Source organism: Podarcis muralis, chromosome 7 (genome assembly GCF_964188315.1).
Source record: "Podarcis muralis chromosome 7, rPodMur119.hap1.1, whole genome shotgun sequence".
Lineage (NCBI taxonomy): Eukaryota > Metazoa > Chordata > Lepidosauria > Squamata > Lacertidae > Podarcis > Podarcis muralis.
In genome coordinates, this window is record NC_135661.1 from 15,497,169 (window position 1) to 15,515,138 (window position 17,970).

The following is a 17,970-nucleotide window of genomic DNA, read 5'->3' on the forward strand; positions in this document are numbered from 1 at the left end:
GTACTGCCAACTTTATCGCAGTTCAAGTACAACAATGAAACAGATAACATCCCTGAAGTGAGTTGAAATGAAATAGGTGAGTAAGAGTGTGAGTTTTCTGACTCTGCATCAAAGATTATAGTGAAGGTGCTGGAAGCGTCTCTTTATGGAGGGCATTCCATTAGTTGGGGCATCACTCCTAAGAAAACCCTTTCCTCCATTAAGTTGTGCAGCTCTCATAAAGAAGGCATAGGGAGAACTTCAGCAGAAGGTAATAAAGCCCAAGGAAAGCGAGGAAACCATGATACATCCTCCTTGTTTTAAGGACCAGAGGGCCCAGAATGCTACCTTATACCTTGGGTTCATCCAACTCCACAATGTCTACATTAGGGTTTCCCAAACTTGGGTCTCTAGCTGTTTTTGGACTACAGTTCCCATCATGCCTGACCACTGATCCTGCTAGCTAGGGATGATGGGAGCTGTAGCCCCAAAACAATTGGGGACCCAAGTTTGGGAAACCCTGGGACTTTATTGGGCCTATCTGGATGCGCAAGCGATTGCATTTAATAATTTCTGCAGGCATAAATGCTCCACCACCGAGCTACGGCCCCTTTCTTGAAGTGTCCAGGATTTGATGTCTCGAATTCAGTCTGGGCTTGTCCTGGAGGATGGCATCAGGGGCAAAACAACATTTCTCTGACCAACTTTATCTTCTTTAAAGAGTCCTACTTCACATACTGAGGATCTCTGGCTCTGACCACACATTCCTCCACCTTCTCTCCACAATCCTAACCCAAGTGTCTTGTGCAAGGTATTCCAGATTTTATCACAAAGACCAGAGACTGTGTTGTTGTTGTTTAGTTGTTTAGTCGTGTCCGACTCTTCGTGACCCCATGGACCAGAGCACGCCAGGCACCTCTGTCCTCCACTACCTCCCGCAGTTTGGTCAAACTCATGCTGGTAACCTCGAAAACACTATCCAACCATCTCGTCCTCTGTCACCCCCTTCTTGTGCCCTCCATCTTTCCCAGCATCAGTGTCTTCTCCAGGGAGTCTTCTCTTCTCATGGGGTGGCCAAAGTACTGGAGCCTTAGCTTCACGATCTGTCCTTCCAGTGAGCAGTCAGGGCTGATTTCCTTAAGAATGGATGCGTTTGATCTTCTTGCAGTCCATGGGACTCTCAAGAGTCTCCTCCAGCACCATAATTCAAAAGCATCAATTCTTCGGCGATCAGCCTTCTTTATGGTCCAGCTCTCACTTCCATACATCACTACTGGGAAAACCATGGCTTTAACTATACGGACTGTATCACATCAGAGACTGTATCACATCATTATTCCCTGCTCTTGTTTAGAGACACTGCCTTGATGTCTGGAACGGACGGAGAAAGAGGGTTCCTTGCTCGTAGATGCCATTTTGGGTGTGTCCCCCCCCCCCCCGGTAGGGGCTGTGCTCAGTGTATTCTGCTTTCTTTTCACCCTTAACAAAGCCCAACAATCTGACTGCTGTGGGCAGGCAGATCCAGGCAGCCACTGGGGTGTCTTCACACCAAGTCTTGGACTTAACATTTGGATTTCATGCAGAAGTTTGGTTGTGGGTGCCTAGAGCTGCTTTATTTTTCTGCGCTACCCTCCGCCAGCATGGAGCAACCCAGGGGCTGCTCATACGTGACTCTACAACCACGCTCGTTGCGCAATTCGTGCTCCCTAGTTCCCCCCACCCCCCCTACAGACTGAACTGCTGCTGCTGTTGTGCGTTTGATCTAGAAATAGATGAACAAATCATGCACTGTAACTGGAGGTGTTTTTCTTCTTCTTCTTCCCTGCTTAAGCCTCTTGGCAAAGTACAGAAGACTGACTGGCTTCTTGCAGATGTTTTCTCCAGAGGCTAGTTTCCTCCTCTCATACCTCGGCAGCCCCCATCCCCTTTAGCAACATGGGTCCTGGCTAAGGAGCACACAGGCCTTCTTTCATCAAACATGCGTTCCCCACCCCCTTAAAAAAGAAAGAAAGATACATTTACGGGACAATAGTGTTATTTGCACGTCTTCTTCAAGAATGCCACTTTATTAAATAAAAAAATGTGGCACTAAGCTCAAAGATAAGAGTTATGAACCCTATTACCGCCACCGCTGCTCTTCTGTAGCTGTTCCCCCCCTACTCTGTCTCTTGGCTTTTCTTTCTTTCTTGCGAGTCTCTTCCATCATATGCGCATAGATGCATTAAGAAAGGGGCCAGGCGCATTCTCCCCCAAAGCCAGTAAAATCCTGCGACTTGGGAAAACAGAATTCAGCAGCCTACATAAATTATCCAAATTAAAAACAAAAAGTGATTTTGTCGTTTTGCATCATTTGTACCGGGAGTCAAGGGGGGGCAGGCGGCGGCTGAAGCACTGCCCCCTGGGAATCTAAGGCAAGGGGTTGCATCTGATACTCAAGAGTAGCCCCACTGAAGTCAATGTCCGTGACTAACTTGTGTCCGTTTAATTTCAATGGGTTTACTTGGCTGGTTGCAACGGTCTTGCTTCAAACACGCCACATGACGCTCTAAACAGAGTGGGCTATAATTATAATTATTTGTTGCTTGCTGTTCAATGGAGGGGGACACAGCTCTTACGAAAACCTTTCCTCCCAGCTTGGGAAGATCTATTTGCGTTGGGCAAAAGACTCTCAGCTGTCCCATCTAAGCAATGACCAAAAGCACCTCCATCCAAAAGATACCATGATTCCAGCTTCCTTGCTACTCTTTCATTCTGCGATGCTCAACCTGGTAATGACGATGATGATGATGATAAAAATCTAATCATGATGGTAAGAAGGTCAACTGCCTTCTAAATTATGTCCTGCTGGTGCTAACATGAATTACATTAATTGGTGCAGGCCATCAGTGTTTTGGCAAACTGGTCTGTTTGGTCTGGACAGCAAGCAACATTCCACACTACTCGGTTTCCATTTTTTTTCTTTAATCCTACGATTCGTCCCACTGTCTCAAGTTACATTCTGTAAATAACAAGCCACACAGTGATGAAATCCAAAAAGCCGAAGATCCGAAAAAGCAGAATGAATGGCGGTTCTGCGCTCACATCTGTGTTACATTAAACTCAACTCTCAACACTCAACACATTTGCTGATTCGCTTTTAATAGGCACACAAAAGCCAACACAAAGCAGAAATGCCCTCGTGTCTACCCATCACAGCAGGGAAGAGCGTCGCTGAATGGAGGCATGGAGAGGCCGAGGACGGCGTCCCCAAAAGGCTGAGCAGCACGGGACAGAGCGCCACTGTTCAAGACCACGTTTGGCACCCGGGCGGCTATTGATCAGGCTATCTATCCATGGCCAGTACCCCTGATGGTTATGTTCCACCTCCACTGTCAAGAGGCAGTGTGCTTCTCGGTACCAGTTTGCTGGAAGCTGCAAGGGGAGTGGAGAGAGCTGCTATGTTCTGGTCCTGCTTGTGGGCTTCCCACTGGGGCACCTCGTCAGCCATTGTGAGAACCGATACTGGACTAGAAGGACACAGCAGGCTGTCCTTAAAGGTAAAGGACCCCTGACCATTAGGTCCAGTCGTGGCCGACTCTGGGGTTGCGGCGCTCATCTTGCTTTATTGGCCGAGGGAGCCGGCGTACAGCTTCCGGGTCATGTGGCCAGCATGACTAAGCCGCTTCTGGCGAACCAGAGCAGCGCACGGAAACGCCATTTACCTTCCTGCTGGAGTGGTACCTATTTATCTACTTGCACTTTTATGCGCTTTCGAACTGATAGGTTGGCAGTAGCAGGGACAAGCAACGGGAGCTTGCGAGGATTCGAACTGCCAACCTTCTGATTGGCAAGTTCTAGGCTCTGTGGTTTAACCCACAGTGCCACCCGCGTCCCTCTCCACCCAAATTCCTTTTCTGTCACTGGTTCCCAATGGCCGAGAAAACTCTGGCTGCTGATACGTTATCAGGCAAAGTTCGAGGTTCCTGTGTTCATTTAAGGAGCGGCCGATTCCTTATATCCCTGCCTGATCCTGGGTGTCTTTAAGGGAGTTGCTGTGAGTGGTCGCCCATGGCTCAGATGAGAAGGATCTGCCACCCACCTATTCCCCCAAAGGCGAGTGAGCACAGTCCAACTTTTTTTATTTTAACCATCTACACGATCCAAAGCATATTGGGATAATATAGGAGTTTTAAACTTGGATAATGAAAACTTTGTGGATGAATTCTGTGGATAAATGTTGAAACGCTTATTCCCATTGTCACGCTCACCCAGTCTTAAGATGCAGTCCTATGCTTTCTCTGCTTCAACAGGAACTGGTGGGTATGTGCTTGTCCAAGAAGGAAGGAAGGAAGGAAGGAAGGAAGGAAGGGAGGGAGGGAGGAAGGGCATGGCAGCTGGAACCATCACAGATACTGGCTGTAATTTTTAAGAACTGTTTATGTCTGGAAATAGGTTTATGTCTGAGCTTGCTTTCCCCTTCTCCCTCCCACTCCTTTTTCCTCGTGTGTCATGTCTTTTTAAAACTGTGAGCCTGTGAGGCAGGGACTGGTTTTTGTAAGCGGCTCCAAGAGACCTTTTGGCTAACGGGCAGGGTATAAAATGAATACATAACAGAATTCGTGAACAACTAAGATGGCCTTCCTTTTGGATTATGGCTTTTCTCTGAAGCCTAGTAATGGACCACCAGAAAACAGCTCTACAGAAGCTGGTGGAAAGGTACAGATGGCTATATGCAAGGAAGAAAGCAAAGCTCTTTAATAACCGTGATCGCAGTTGCTTTTCCAGTGTGGTGGTGTGTTATGTGGCTCGAAAGGAAGGTGCTACACGCAGAAACAGGCAAACACTTTTAACCCTGCCTAGGGTGGGGGGCAAAGGGTGGCTGGCTGGGAAAATACCTCCATTTATGATATGCACAAAGAAAACCCGTTTTTCTGGTAGGAAGCCTGTAAGTCCTGTTTGTAACTAACAAGAGAAAACACTACTTTAGAAGAAAACAGGAACCTGCCCCGGAGCCAGAGGTGAGAAACACCACAATGCCTTTAGGTTAGACATCTGGTGCCCTCCAGGGGTTACTGGACTACAACTGCCATCATCCCTAAGAACTGGAATGAGAGCTGGAGTCTAGCAACATCCAGGAAGGCTACAGGTTCCCTAGTCCTGGGTTTTAGTGGTTGTTATTTATGATGCGTATGTCAATCTCAAAGCACTTTGTGGACCCACCTGGATAGAAAAACAAAGCTACGACTCCCCATTGATTCAGACAATTCTGGAAAGTAGCTGGCACAGGTAATTAATGTTTTTCTACCTAACTGTTAGGAGGAACTATCACACTTGCTGTGTATTGTAGTAATGACAAACAAAAGCTTTTATTTAGCCAAAGTTAGATTTCCACATGGCTTTCTTTAAAACGCAACTATACACACTGGCCTGGAGATGGAGAAAAGGTTTCGGTGGCTAGAAATGTGTGACAGAGTTGGAAATTTTGGGTTTTGCATCGGCTAAGCTTGCGGCAACAGGAGACCAGCAAGTCATTTGCAAGGAAGAACTAGCTCAGAGGTGAAACACATACTATATATACAGAAGGCTCCAGGTTCAATCCCTGAAATGTCCAGATAAGAGGATTTGTGGAAATGATTCCACCTAAAATGCTGGAGGGTTTCTACTAGTCTGCAACAACAACAACAACAACAACATTTCTATACCACTTTACATTTTGAAGAATCTCAAAGCTGTTTACAACACATTAAAACATCAAATAAAAATGATCCAAAACGATTAGCGAAGAAAGTCAAATGCAAAGTATACATTCAAAGCAACATAATTACCAGGAAACTAAAATATTATCTTAAAGAATTCAAAATAAAACATCACAAAGGAGGTCAGCTACAGAATGCGCATTTCATGCAGCAAAGTTAACAATAAAATAAAATAAAATGAGCTAAATGGACCCAATGTGTACTTTGCCCTAAGGTAAAGGTGGGAACCTCTGGTCTGTGGGCCGAATTATGATCCAACTTGGCCTGCCACACCGCTTTTTACACAAGCATGCCCACCTTCCCCACACCCGACACTTTATGGGATGGAGACACAGTGGCCAATGCACAACGGAGACCCTTAAAGTGTGTCCCACACAGTGCACTGGCAGGGAAGGGAAGGCTGTGCTACTGAATTCCTCAGGGAGAACTCTGTAGCCAGCCGATCATTGAAGGGTCTTGCCAAGCGCTGATCAAGGCTCCTTACAATCTCCCTCTGCTCCTTGCAAAGAGCCTTGCTTGGTGCATTGAGGCTCAGAGACTCAGCTGGCTGCCAGCACTTCAAAGCACTGTGCAGGGCTCTTTGTGGTCACTGCTGGGACTTCAAAGCACCCAGTCACCCGATGACACTGTGACACCAGGTAACTGAGAGGTGGGCAACCCCACCCAGGGGTTCAATTTGGCCCCTGAGAGAGATAAGGATTTGGCTGGCTGGCCTTAGGAACTGATGCTGATTAGCTGGTTAGTATTGTCACTGGAAGGATACTTCTCCTCCCTCCGCCAAATACAATGTGTATATTAGTAAACAAGCAGTTTTTTCACACTGCCGTGAGCTGCAAATGTTATCTACTCACAAGAAAGGGACTGCTTGCAGCAACTGGCCTTGGAACTTCCCACTGCTTGGGGAAGGAGGGAGCTGTGAAAAAACTGGTAAAAGAGGGTGTGTGTACATTAAGTAGCCACAAAACGATAACGAGCATCCGGGACTGAGTTCAAGGCTACAACAGCGAGAGAGAACCCCAATTTAAGAGCATACAGACATCTGTAAAGCAAAGGAAATTGAAGAAAACCTCCAAAAATGAATCTGGAAAATCAGACACCTCCACAATCTGTGTCTTTTTGAACCCTGCCTTTCTAAACTCAATCTCCAGAAGATGCCCCTCCCCAATGTAAATTCCCCACATAGGCCCACATAGGCCTCTCTGCAAAAATGTCAAATTTGGTGACAAATGGAAAAAGTGTGTGTGTTGGGAGGGGTGGGAACCTGCACAGTTTTATGCAAGTACTGTGTTTTTCAGCAAATTCAAATCTGCAGCCCCTCTCACATCTGACTCATCACCAATATCAGAACACCGTGTCGTCATTAAGTTCACAAGCCTCACTGGGAAAGAAAGGGCCAGATTCAGAGAGTCGAGCTCCCGTCTGCAGTTCCAACTTCATTCCTGTCAGACCTACACAGCTAACCCAAGAAACAAGGGGAAATTATGCACGCCCCAGAACTTCCTGCAAGGGTGCAGGGTGCTCGTCCCAAGGCCCGTTCCTGATGCACAATGACAAACATCCAAACCACGGATGGCCCCTTCTCTAGAGCGCCAAACTGGGGCAGGGGATGGGAGGCATCAATCCGGCATTGTTCCCTGAAGTCAGCTTCGCTTTACGAACCAGACTCGGAAGTAAAAACAATTGCACGTTTACTCTCCCCCCCCCCCTTTTTCTTTTTAAAAAAGGCAACGTAGCTGTTCCTTAGCAGGAGCCCGTATACATTACATGCAGTGTGAGAGGGTTAAATAGGACAGCCTCAACTCCTTCTAAACTTTTGCCCTTTGGATATGTACTCATTGGCTGCCGTACAAAACTCGAGCAGTATTACACGCCTTAACGATATGGTTCAACTGTCGGTCAGGCCCGGGGCCTGGCATTGTGCCAGACCGCAATCAATGGGACGCAAACCTCCTCCCCGCCCCCCACCCCCTTTTCAGATCATCACGAAGGTTCAGATTATCTCCACCCCCCCCTTTTTTTTTTGTCGTGCTGGCTAAATTTATGGAGCAGAACCCCGAAGCCGCATTCCTCGGCTTGGGCCGGCCCACGCGGGCCTCCCTTTGTTTGGTACTGTAAGCGAGACGTGCTTTGGAGAACTGCAGGGTTGTTAGTTCAGGCACTGACTGTTTGCTCATGACTGAAATGAAGAGAGTTCAGGGGAAGGGCAAAAGGACAGCTCAAGTGTAAACCCCATCCCAGCAGGCCCCGGGCTCCGGCACCACCGAGGCTCACGGCTCGGCAGCAAGCACAACGCACACACACACCACTCCCCGCGACAAAAGGCCAACTTTCAGGCGGCACGCACCGCCAACCTTCCGCAACACGGCATACCTGGAGGGAAACGGCGGCAGTGTCCTCAAGGAAGTCCTGGGACCCGGCTGCACGCTGGTATCCGGCTACTTTGGGAGCGGACGCCAAAAATACAGGAAAAGTGCCGACGCTCTCAGGTGAACCGGCGGATGTTGAAAAAATGATGGCCGCGTTTTAAATGGAGGGTGGTGGGTGTGGTTCTTTCCCTGCCCATTCTAAACCACAACTACCTCTCCGGGTTGATGAGGTTGAGGGATGGCCAGAAAGTGGATCAAGTTCACCCACTGAGCTTCATGGATCTCGTTTAAACCTGGGCCTCTTGCCCTTAAAACTAACACTCAGTAGCCACCAGTAGACCATGCTTGCTCGCTTCATGCGGCTGAAAACAGGTTATGTATTCAGCCTCCCCCCACATCTCTTTTTGGACGAACACCAATGGATGCCAACAAGTCACGTCTATGCCAGCTTCTACCAGCTTCTCTCTCGAGTTTTTGAAAGGCAAGATGTGACTGCATATGAACTACAGGGGGTTGGACTAAATGACCCTCAGGCTGCCTTTGCAATTCTAGGATTCATTTCTGCTGGAGGGAGATTTCCTAATATGGAGAGCGGGACTGCAGGGCAAGGGAGGGTGAGAAGAGAGGAAGGAAAGGGAAACACGTTGGAATTATCTATCCAGTGTACTTAGATGACCGTACCCCCACCCCCAACACCGAATTACTGCCAAACAAGCAAGCGTCTGAGAGTCAACTGGAAAGTGAGCGTACAGGAATGGCTAAGGGAGCTGGGCATGTTTAGCCTGGAGAAGAGGAGGTTAAAGGGCGATATGATAGCCATGTTCAAATATATAAAAGGATGTCACATAGAGGAGGGAGAAAGGTTGTTTTCTGCTGCTCCAGAGAAGCGGACACGGAGCAATGGATCCAAACTACAAGAAAGAAGATTCCACCTAAACATTAGGAAGAACTTCCTGACAGTAAGAGCTGTTCGACAGTGGAATTTGCTGCCAAGGAGTGTGGTGGAGTCTCCTTCTTTGGAGGTCTTTAAGCAGAGGCTTGACAACCATATGTCAGGAGTGCTCTGATGGTGTTTCCTGCTTGGCAGGGGGTTGGACTCGATGGCCCTTGTGGTCTCTTCCAACTCTATGATTCTAGGAAGGGGGAAAGGAACGTAGAGAATAAAACAGAATGAAGAGGAAGAAGGAAGCTACCACCAATTAAAAGAATTTATAGCGATTGGCTGGAGCATTTGCAGATGCATCCAAGGATGCACCGACTGGACAAGACATGTGGCTAAGGCAGGTTACTCAGGTGTGTGTGTGTGTAGTTGCAAACTCTTCCCCCCAGCCCCATACAGAGGTTCTTGTGTCTGCTGCAAAGCACAGCTTCTCCTCTCACCATTTCACTGATGGGAAAAGCAGCGTTCAGACATACGCTGCATGATGACACTCTCAACTCTCAGCTTTTCAGCGCCAGTGCCACAGGGTGTTTTGCATTCCACAGGTGTGGATGGAGTCTGCAAGGCATTTGCCCGGCAACATTTCCGAGTAGGCCTTCCCTGGATTGAGGGAAGGTTTCGCTGCGATGAGGATTTCTGGCTGAACTCTGCTTGAACCCAGAAGCATATCACTTATAACAGACACTAACAATAATGCTCTGATTACCTGCTTAAGGCAGGAGGGTTCAAAGCAAGTTCGTGTTCCGTCACTCCTCCCAAACCTTGCCGCACCACTTTCAATAGTTCCTGTTCACAATGCAATGCTTAATGCGGTTCCTGTTTACAGTGTCTTAGCGCTCTCTCTCTCTCTTTAAAAGGTTCTCTTCATGAAAATGCCAGAGAAGGAAATCCGCTTTGTAGCACAGTTTATCGCAAGCATGCCTGCTTGTTTAACTTTGGCAGAAGCAAGTAGTCAGTAATGTGCTTTTAGTGCTATTTCGCAACGCTCACCTGTAGCATCAGTGCAACAGGGAAGGGATAAACATTAGAAAACGGCCAGAGTGAAGCTCAGTCATATCCCTCTGTCCAGCCTTGACATTTTAAAGTTGCTGCCAAATTCAACCCTGCTTGCAGTGATGCTTGAGAACAGCTAAAAAGGAGGGGAGGAGGATCTGCAGCTCAGCAGAAAGCTGTTGGGTTTTAGCTTTGGGATCTCCAGTTTAAAAGGTTCTCAAGCAGCAGAGCTGAGAAGTAATTCCTGGACAGAGAACTAACTCATAGGAACATAGGAAGCTGCCTTAAACCAAGTCAGATAACGGGTCCCATTTCGCTCAGCGCTACCTGCAACCTTCTTCATGCAAATACTAAGCTATGGTCCTTCCATTGGAACACGGGAGGCTGCCCTAGATTGCCAGACCATTGGTACACCTTTCTTTGTATTGTCTGCATTGATTCACAGTGGTTCTCCGGGGTTTCATAGAATCATAGAGTTGGAAGAGACCACAAGGGCCATCGAGTCCAACCCCCTGCCAAGCAGGAAACACCATCAGAGCACTCCTGACATATGGTTGTCAAGCCTCTGCTTAAAGAGGTATGTAAATGGCAAATTCGTAGATAGATCTATAAATATACACCATGCTTTCCTTTTCTCCCTTGCCTCTGCACATATCCAGAAAGCCTGTATGTAGGCTCAACTGCAGAACAGGGAGAGAGTAATTAATTAATTAATCCCCCAATCTGGCTGGGTTTCCCCAGACACTCTGGGTGGCTTACAGTGCATATAAAAATACAGTAAAACGTCAAACATGTAAAACTTCCCAATACAGGGATGCCTTCAGAGGTCTTCTAAAAGTGAGACAGTTGTTTATTTCCTTGACATCTGATGGGAGGGTGTTGCACAGGGAGGGCGACACTGCCGAGAGGGCTCTCTGCCTGGTTCCCTGTAACTTCACTTCTCGCAGTGAGGGAACCACCAGAAGGTCCTCAGGGCTGGACCTTAGTGTCCGGGCTCAACGATGGGGGTGGAGACGCACCTTCAGGTATACTGGGCTGAGGCTGTTTGGGGCTTTAAAGGTCAGCACCAACACTTTGAATTGGGCTTGGAAGCATGTGAGTCTATATAGTTTACAAAACACCCTCCTGCAGATAAAGTCAAGCTGCACAAACACCATTTAGGGGTGCAGCGGACTTGTTTTAGTCCACAACCTGCATAAATTCCCAGCTCCTGAAACTGCGAAACCTGTAAAAAGCCTTGTCTTGTTTTTCACCTGGCTTCACAGCTCCACAGGAGATGCATTTGTCAAGCAATCTATGCCCCAGCCCAACTCCTGTTGTTGCTGCAAGGGTTTGCAAAGATGGCACACAAGTACTTTCACAGCCATCCGTCTGGGAACAGAAAGAAAAACTTTGCATACTAATCCAGCCCTAATCTTCAAGATCTCAGTGGGGTTGAATCAAAGGGAGTAGGGGGGACGAAAATGAAGGGAGTGGCTCTAATTGCCCCCTGAACAAATGTGCTGCACAGGTATATAACAACTGAGTTCATGTCTCAGCAATAACACTGCCTGAAAAACATTTGATAGAACCCGCAAAACCTAACTCTTCCTGTTAAAAATACCTCTGGGAAGTCAGTGCAGATGAATTTGAGATATGGGAGAGTCAAAGAGCCAATTAATTCTGCTACAATTCTTTGTTCTACTTTAAGGCATTGGGGCAGTCGTGTCTTAGCCAAACCTACCTCACAGGATTGTGAGGAGGATAAAATGGGGATGGGGGAAGAACTTGAGCTCCTTGCAGGAATTGTGGGGTGTAAATGTAAATAAATAAATAAAACAAAAAGATCCTGCTGCAAAGGCAGGGAGCATGGACACGAATGATTCATCAACCCTCCTGTCTGTACCAATGCCACAGATGTTGCAGAACTAGGTATACAAACGATGGAACATTGGTTGTGGGCTTGCACTATAAAATACTGGCTGCGTTGCCATTTCTGTTGTCAGTCTCCAAGTCTGCTTTCTGGCTTACTTAAAGACTCTTATGAATCCAGATGGTTCCAACTCTTACAAAGCAAAATCAGATCTACTGGTATTGACCAGGAACCCTTGTATAATTCAAGTGAGCAATATATTTATCGTAATATTCAAATCCAATTAAGGGACATTGAAAAACAAAACATTGAGTCAGCTGGAATTAAAATTTGCTCCCCCAAGTTTTATGGTTTAAATACAACAGATAACAGGGTCACTTATATTTCAAAATTAATAATTCCAGTCCAACCCAGGGCCTTTATGTTAGCCCAACTGAAGTCAAGGGCAGATAATTAAACATCCCCAGAAATGATAGACATTGCAGATGTTTTTTGTTTGTGCTGGACACAGCAGAACATATTATTTTCTACTGTCCAGTGTACGACCAGCTACACAAACGTGTGTTATCCCCTTTTTTTGGGTAGTCTAATATCATGGCATGATGAAAATACCAGATTCTATCTGTCTGACATTAACTTGGAAATAACTGCAAGGATGGCTGAGTTTTTCATCAATAGTATCTCTTTCAGAGTGGCAAATGACACTATTTAGCAGGAAGAGACTCCAGTGAAAATCCTCGTTATTACATATTTTTTCATGGTTGTTTATTTGTATATATTTTAAAATTTTATATATGGATATTTTATGATGGCCTGTTTTTGCAATGCTTAATAAAGGTTTGGCAAAGCAGTAGCAGCAGCATTTTCTGCCGTTATGGATGGAATCTCTATATCTACACACTTTTAGGTGCTGCTTTGCCCAAGAATGGAATCAAGACTAATGAAGGCGGCTTCCCTTGGTCTCTCATTCTGACGACTGCTTTGAAAGCATCACATGAATACTTGCATCTCAGGGTTGTTTCTCGCTGCTCAAAAGGCTCTGCAAACTGCATTTGTGTCTGTGTACATGTGTGGAAAAGGGGGAATGTCGGGGGTGGGGTGGGGAGTAGCAATTCCCCTGCTTTCCTCTTGTTCAAAATTTCCATGTGATTATAGGAGTTCCGGGAAAGCCATCGCAGCTCACAAATGCCAAAATGGCAATGGAGGGGGGGAACAGAGAGAGAGACCGAGAAGTGGTTATCCCACACCAGAAGCAAATCTACAAGGACTAAGAAATACACATCCAAGAGGCTAACTGAAAGTGATTCATGCACTCTCATAGCAATTCAAAGGGAAAGAAATGGATTTTGTTCATTTCTCAAGATCTGGTAAGAGCCTTACATAAGTGACACTCGAATGAGAAATGGATTGTTCTGGGCTTTGGAGTGCAAGGGAGTATTCAGAGTTCAGCCAACAGAAGGAAAAGACATTTGCAACACAGCTTTTTTTTTTTTGCCTTTGGCTTGCACTGGGCTGGGTTGAAGCCGAGCAACAGTGAGAGCTTGGAGTATTAGAAAGACTTCAGCAGAGCGCAATTCTCCACCCAGTCTGGATGCAGAAGAAGGCGCCCTCCAAACTCCCCACGTTAATGGATCTTTAGGAAAGCCTCTTGTATTTCCAAGTCCAATTGAAAGTATTCCTCCCTTTTGTTTTTTTAGGGACACCACTGTATTTCTTAAGTGGGTCACAAGGCGCTTTTAAAAACTGGGCAAGGTATAACACTGAACGTTCATCAGGCAAAAGGGACGGTGGCATGTGTCCCTGCCATAGGTGCCGGCTCCCTGGGGCCCTGGGTGCCCGAGCATCCACAAATTACAGTGCCAGGGCCTTGCACAATGCATGACACCCGCGGCCTTGGGCACCCACGGTCATGGGGCCAAGCTGGCACTCCTGGTCCCTGCTGAGGACCACTTGCCCAGATTTGCATCTTTACAACAATTATTAAACCGCTACAGATTCTCAGAGGGCCTTTTACACGTGGCAGGAATAAGGGGGCAAGAAAGAGCCCCAAGCCGATCCCTTCCCAGGCCGCCTACTGGCAAACCTACCCATTCATCCCCTGCACACTATATGCAACTGCATGGGGAGGTGAGCGAGGAAAATTCATTTCACCTCTTTGCCTTTCCAAGGACACCAAGGACCACAGATCCATCACACACCCATTGTCTGTTTTAACCCTTCTGTTTTCCTGAGCCGAGAAACACCTCTGCAACAGCAAAGGCAGAGGAAGAGGCAATGAACTTTTTCGCCACCGTATCCTTTGTAGGGAGAAAGTGAGGGGTGAGGAGGCGAAAAGAGAGACAGAGGGAGGCAGAATAAAAGGGCTATTTCCCTTTAAACCTCTCACCTGCCTTTCAAAGCCACTAAACAGTTTGGGAGGGCAAGAGGGAGGAGAAGGGCAAAAGGGTTTCAAAGGAAAGATCTCATTCTCCTGTACTTTGTACAGAAGATCTTCTCCCGGAACTCATCTCTGGAAACCTGTTGCCAGGCCAAGCCAGGAAATCGTTTCGCTGCAAAATGCTTTGGATAATCCGCATGTGACTCTGCTTGGTACTGTCATCATTCCCCCCACACCCCAACAAAAAAAGGAGATTTAACTAACCTGGGGCCGGTAAGCGTGGCTGTATCTCTCACTGCTTGGGCTGTTTCAGAGGCAAAGTCTAGAGCACCAGCCACCGGTTTGGTCACAGTTCCGACGAGTCCTTTCCCAAGGCCGGATATAAAGCCACTGAACCCCCCTTCGGTTTTTACACCTTCTACCGTCGAGGTTATGACACTTGTCAATCCACCAATGATGCCTGTCGAAGACAATGAGCATGCTTAGTGGCAAAAGTAGCTCTAGGGTTCTAGGACAATGCTAAGAAAATTCACGGCTGCTGTAAGATTGAACACACCGGGAAGGCATGGACACAAATTTCTTAAAAGTACAATTTGGACAGACCCTGTCTGGCTATGCTTGTAAAATAATTGCTCTTCTAAAGCCTTTCATTCAAGGGAGCCCTGATATGCCCATTGCACAATCTTTTTTTACGAATATATGGTATGATTTGATAGCCATCTTCAAATATCTGGAGGGCTGCCACAGTGAAGATGGAGTAAGCTTGTTTTCTCCTGCTGCAGAGGGTAGGAAGAAAACTAAACATAAGGAAGAACTGAGAGTAAGAACTGTTCAGCAGTGGAATCCTGTATTTTGGGGGAGTGGGTACCTTATAATTCTATGTTTGTGTATTACCATGAGCCAGTCCGTGAATGCCAGCTACGAGATGCTCCCCACTTGTTGCAGCGTGGTATCGAATGTATTCTCGTTCTGTTTGATGCCGGTTATCCATTGTCTTCCCCAACCCATCGGACAAAGTTCCAGTGAACTGTTAAAGACAACAAACACACAAACATGGAATTTTCATTAACGCTGAATGCGTGACTTGTAGTGACATTGCTGGACTTTGGAACTGGTTGGTTCATAAGTTAAATCTAGTAGGTTCATAGTTCCTGAATTAGGAAGACCTTTCTGATGGCAAGAGTTGTTCAACAGTGGAACCAACTTGGAAGGTGGTAGACCTTCTTTCCTTGGAGGCTTTTAAACAGAGGATGGATGGCCATCTGTCAGGGATCCTTTGGTTGTGATTCCTGCACTGCAGGGGATTGGATCCTTGGGATCCCTTCCAACTCTACAATTCTATGAATGCATAACAAACCCAGACTTCAATCCACCAGACTTTATTAGGTTTGTAATTTAATTTTTTTGGGGCCACACCATTGTAGCCACAGTTTCCCAGACTCTAGGCTTATCTGACAGTGTTATGGGCTCAGAGAAGACCTGCATTGGGCATTGCCACAAGAATGAATGGCAGCATTGAGGGCTTTTAGGGACCATGGCTTCCTCTGCAGGACTATCCCCCTGCCCCGAGGCAGCCTAATGAGTCTGGGAAATGAGGAACAGCTTGTGGGAGGCCTTGCCGCTCCTCTGTGATTCCGCAATGACATTGTAGGGAGTTTGATGGGGGTGAAACTTCAGAACTTGCTTGCGCAACCCCCCCCAAACTTTTGCTTTATTCTAAAAATAGGTTGGTTTGTTTGTTTTTGTGCTGAAGTCTACACTACACAGCTATCAGTATCATCTGAATTTGCTATGAGAGGAAGTGTTTTGGGTTACTATGTTGCAATCTGCTTTTCAGATTGATTTCAGAGAACTGCAGTACAGTACATAAATATTTCTAAACAACTAAATAAAACAACGCTCTCTCCAGCCACTCCACCAATTCTTTTTCAAATGACACATGCCCGGTTTCCACCTCATCTGCCTGATTAACCCTGGGAACTCCCAGAGTTTATTTCATGATGCATGCAAGAAGCGGTTCTCAGCAAAGCCGTCCTTTGTTTGGTTAAGTCTGGAGTGGAGCCGCTCAGAAGCAACACACTGCGGTGCCACGCAAATGTATATGTAGCCATAGCTAAGCCTAGAGAGTTAAGAGCTGGGAGAAGATGGCTAACCCCTTAGGTAAAGGTAATGGGACCCCTGACCACTAGGCCCAGTCGTGACCGACTCTGGGGTTGCGGCGCTCATCTCGCTTTATTGGCTGAGGGAGCTGGCGTACAGCTTCCGGGTCACGTGGCCAGCATGACTAAGCCGCTTCTGGCGAACCAGAGCAGCGCACGGAAACGCCATTTACCTTCCCGCCGGAGCGGTACCTATTTATCTACTTGCACTTTGACGTGCTTTTCAACTGCTAGGTTGGCAGGAGCAGGGACTGAGCAACGGGAGCTCACCCCATCGTGGGGATTCGAACCGCTGACCTTCTGATCGGCAAGTTCTAGGCTCTGTGGTTTAATGCAAAGTTAACAATAGCAACACAAGGTTCTCAATTTGCACTGCTGGGCTCAGAGATACCAAGCAATTCTGTGATGAGTTCTAAAGCAGGTACAATGCCCAGGCAGAAGGGAATTAACTAACACAGGAAACTGCCAGATCAATGGTCCATCTAGCTCAGTGCTGTTTATGACTGGCAGTGGCTCGCCAGGATTTCAGCCAGGGTCTTCTCCCAGCCCCACATGGCGATGCCACTGGGCACTGCACCTGGGACCTTCTGCAGGCAAATCAGATGCTCTGCCACTAAGCTACAACCCTTCTCCAAAAACATGCATTGCCAGCCCTTTACCTTTGGATTGCCTTCCTTCTGCAGCAGGTCGCAAGGTCAGGTTAATGTTTAAGGCATTTCTGTGCAGCTAAAACAGCACAGCAGATTCTACTTTTTCCTTTTTTTCTAAAAAACAACACCTCTGCCAACACCGTTTCTATTCTGCCCCGTCATTTATCAACTTTTTTTTTTAAAAAAGAAGGCTCCTGACGGTTATTCACGTCTGAACAGCAAATAGACAGAAACTAAATATATGTCAAATACAGTGTTAGAAACTGAGATATGAAAGATAGGAGCTGAATGGCACCTTAAACCTAGATTATGGGCGCAACAACAAAATGTCTAGGCGTGCTTTTTTATAACAAGAATACAAAGCTAAAAATGAAAGAACTGCAGTTAAAATATTATGTTCATTTTTCATATGGTCTAGTCCTTCCCCTGTCCAACCCCCTAATATTCTTAAGAGGGTCTCTTCTCCAGTCTTCAGAGAGGTGCTGGAAGCAGGGAGGCAGGAAAAGGTCCTCCTTTCTTTCTACTCTGCAGTTTTAATTGGAAATCTTAGGCACTGTACTGCACCCAGAGGTCAGAAACAGCTCACGCTAATGAAATTCTGTGTCGCAAAATGCGCCTAGAACAAAGGGATTTTCGAACGCTGATCAAATATATACACAAAAAAGCAGCAGTAACACAGTGGCACATGGGTAAGGAATCTCTGGACTTGTTGGGTCTAATTAAGCCTCGTCAAGGGTCCTAATTTACCCTGTTAACCCATGTTCCCCCATCCAGAGCCACAACCTCCCGCTCCACGTCAGACGCCGTATATGATGCGGTGGCAAAGGAATGACCGTGAGCCTTAAAATGGTCTCCCTGTTGTTCCATGGCAAGCAGGGCCTGGATTTGGCACCCTTTAAACCTGTCATCAAATGAATGT

General features: G+C 46.8%; 1 protein-coding gene across 13 annotated transcripts in view; it reads right to left on the minus strand.

Moving 5' to 3' along the window:
- Window positions 1-17,970, minus strand: part of VPS13D (vacuolar protein sorting 13 homolog D) — a 129,305-nt gene that overhangs the window by 10,642 nt on the left and 100,693 nt on the right. For all 13 annotated transcript variants that reach the window (XM_077931271.1, XM_077931279.1, XM_077931276.1 and 10 more), the window contains 2 exons: window positions 15,137-15,269; window positions 14,507-14,702 (listed from right to left, as the gene is read on the minus strand). In XM_077931271.1, coding sequence (XP_077787397.1) covers window positions 14,507-14,702; window positions 15,137-15,269 — 329 coding nt within the window. The remainder of the gene's footprint in view (window positions 1-14,506; window positions 14,703-15,136; window positions 15,270-17,970) is intronic.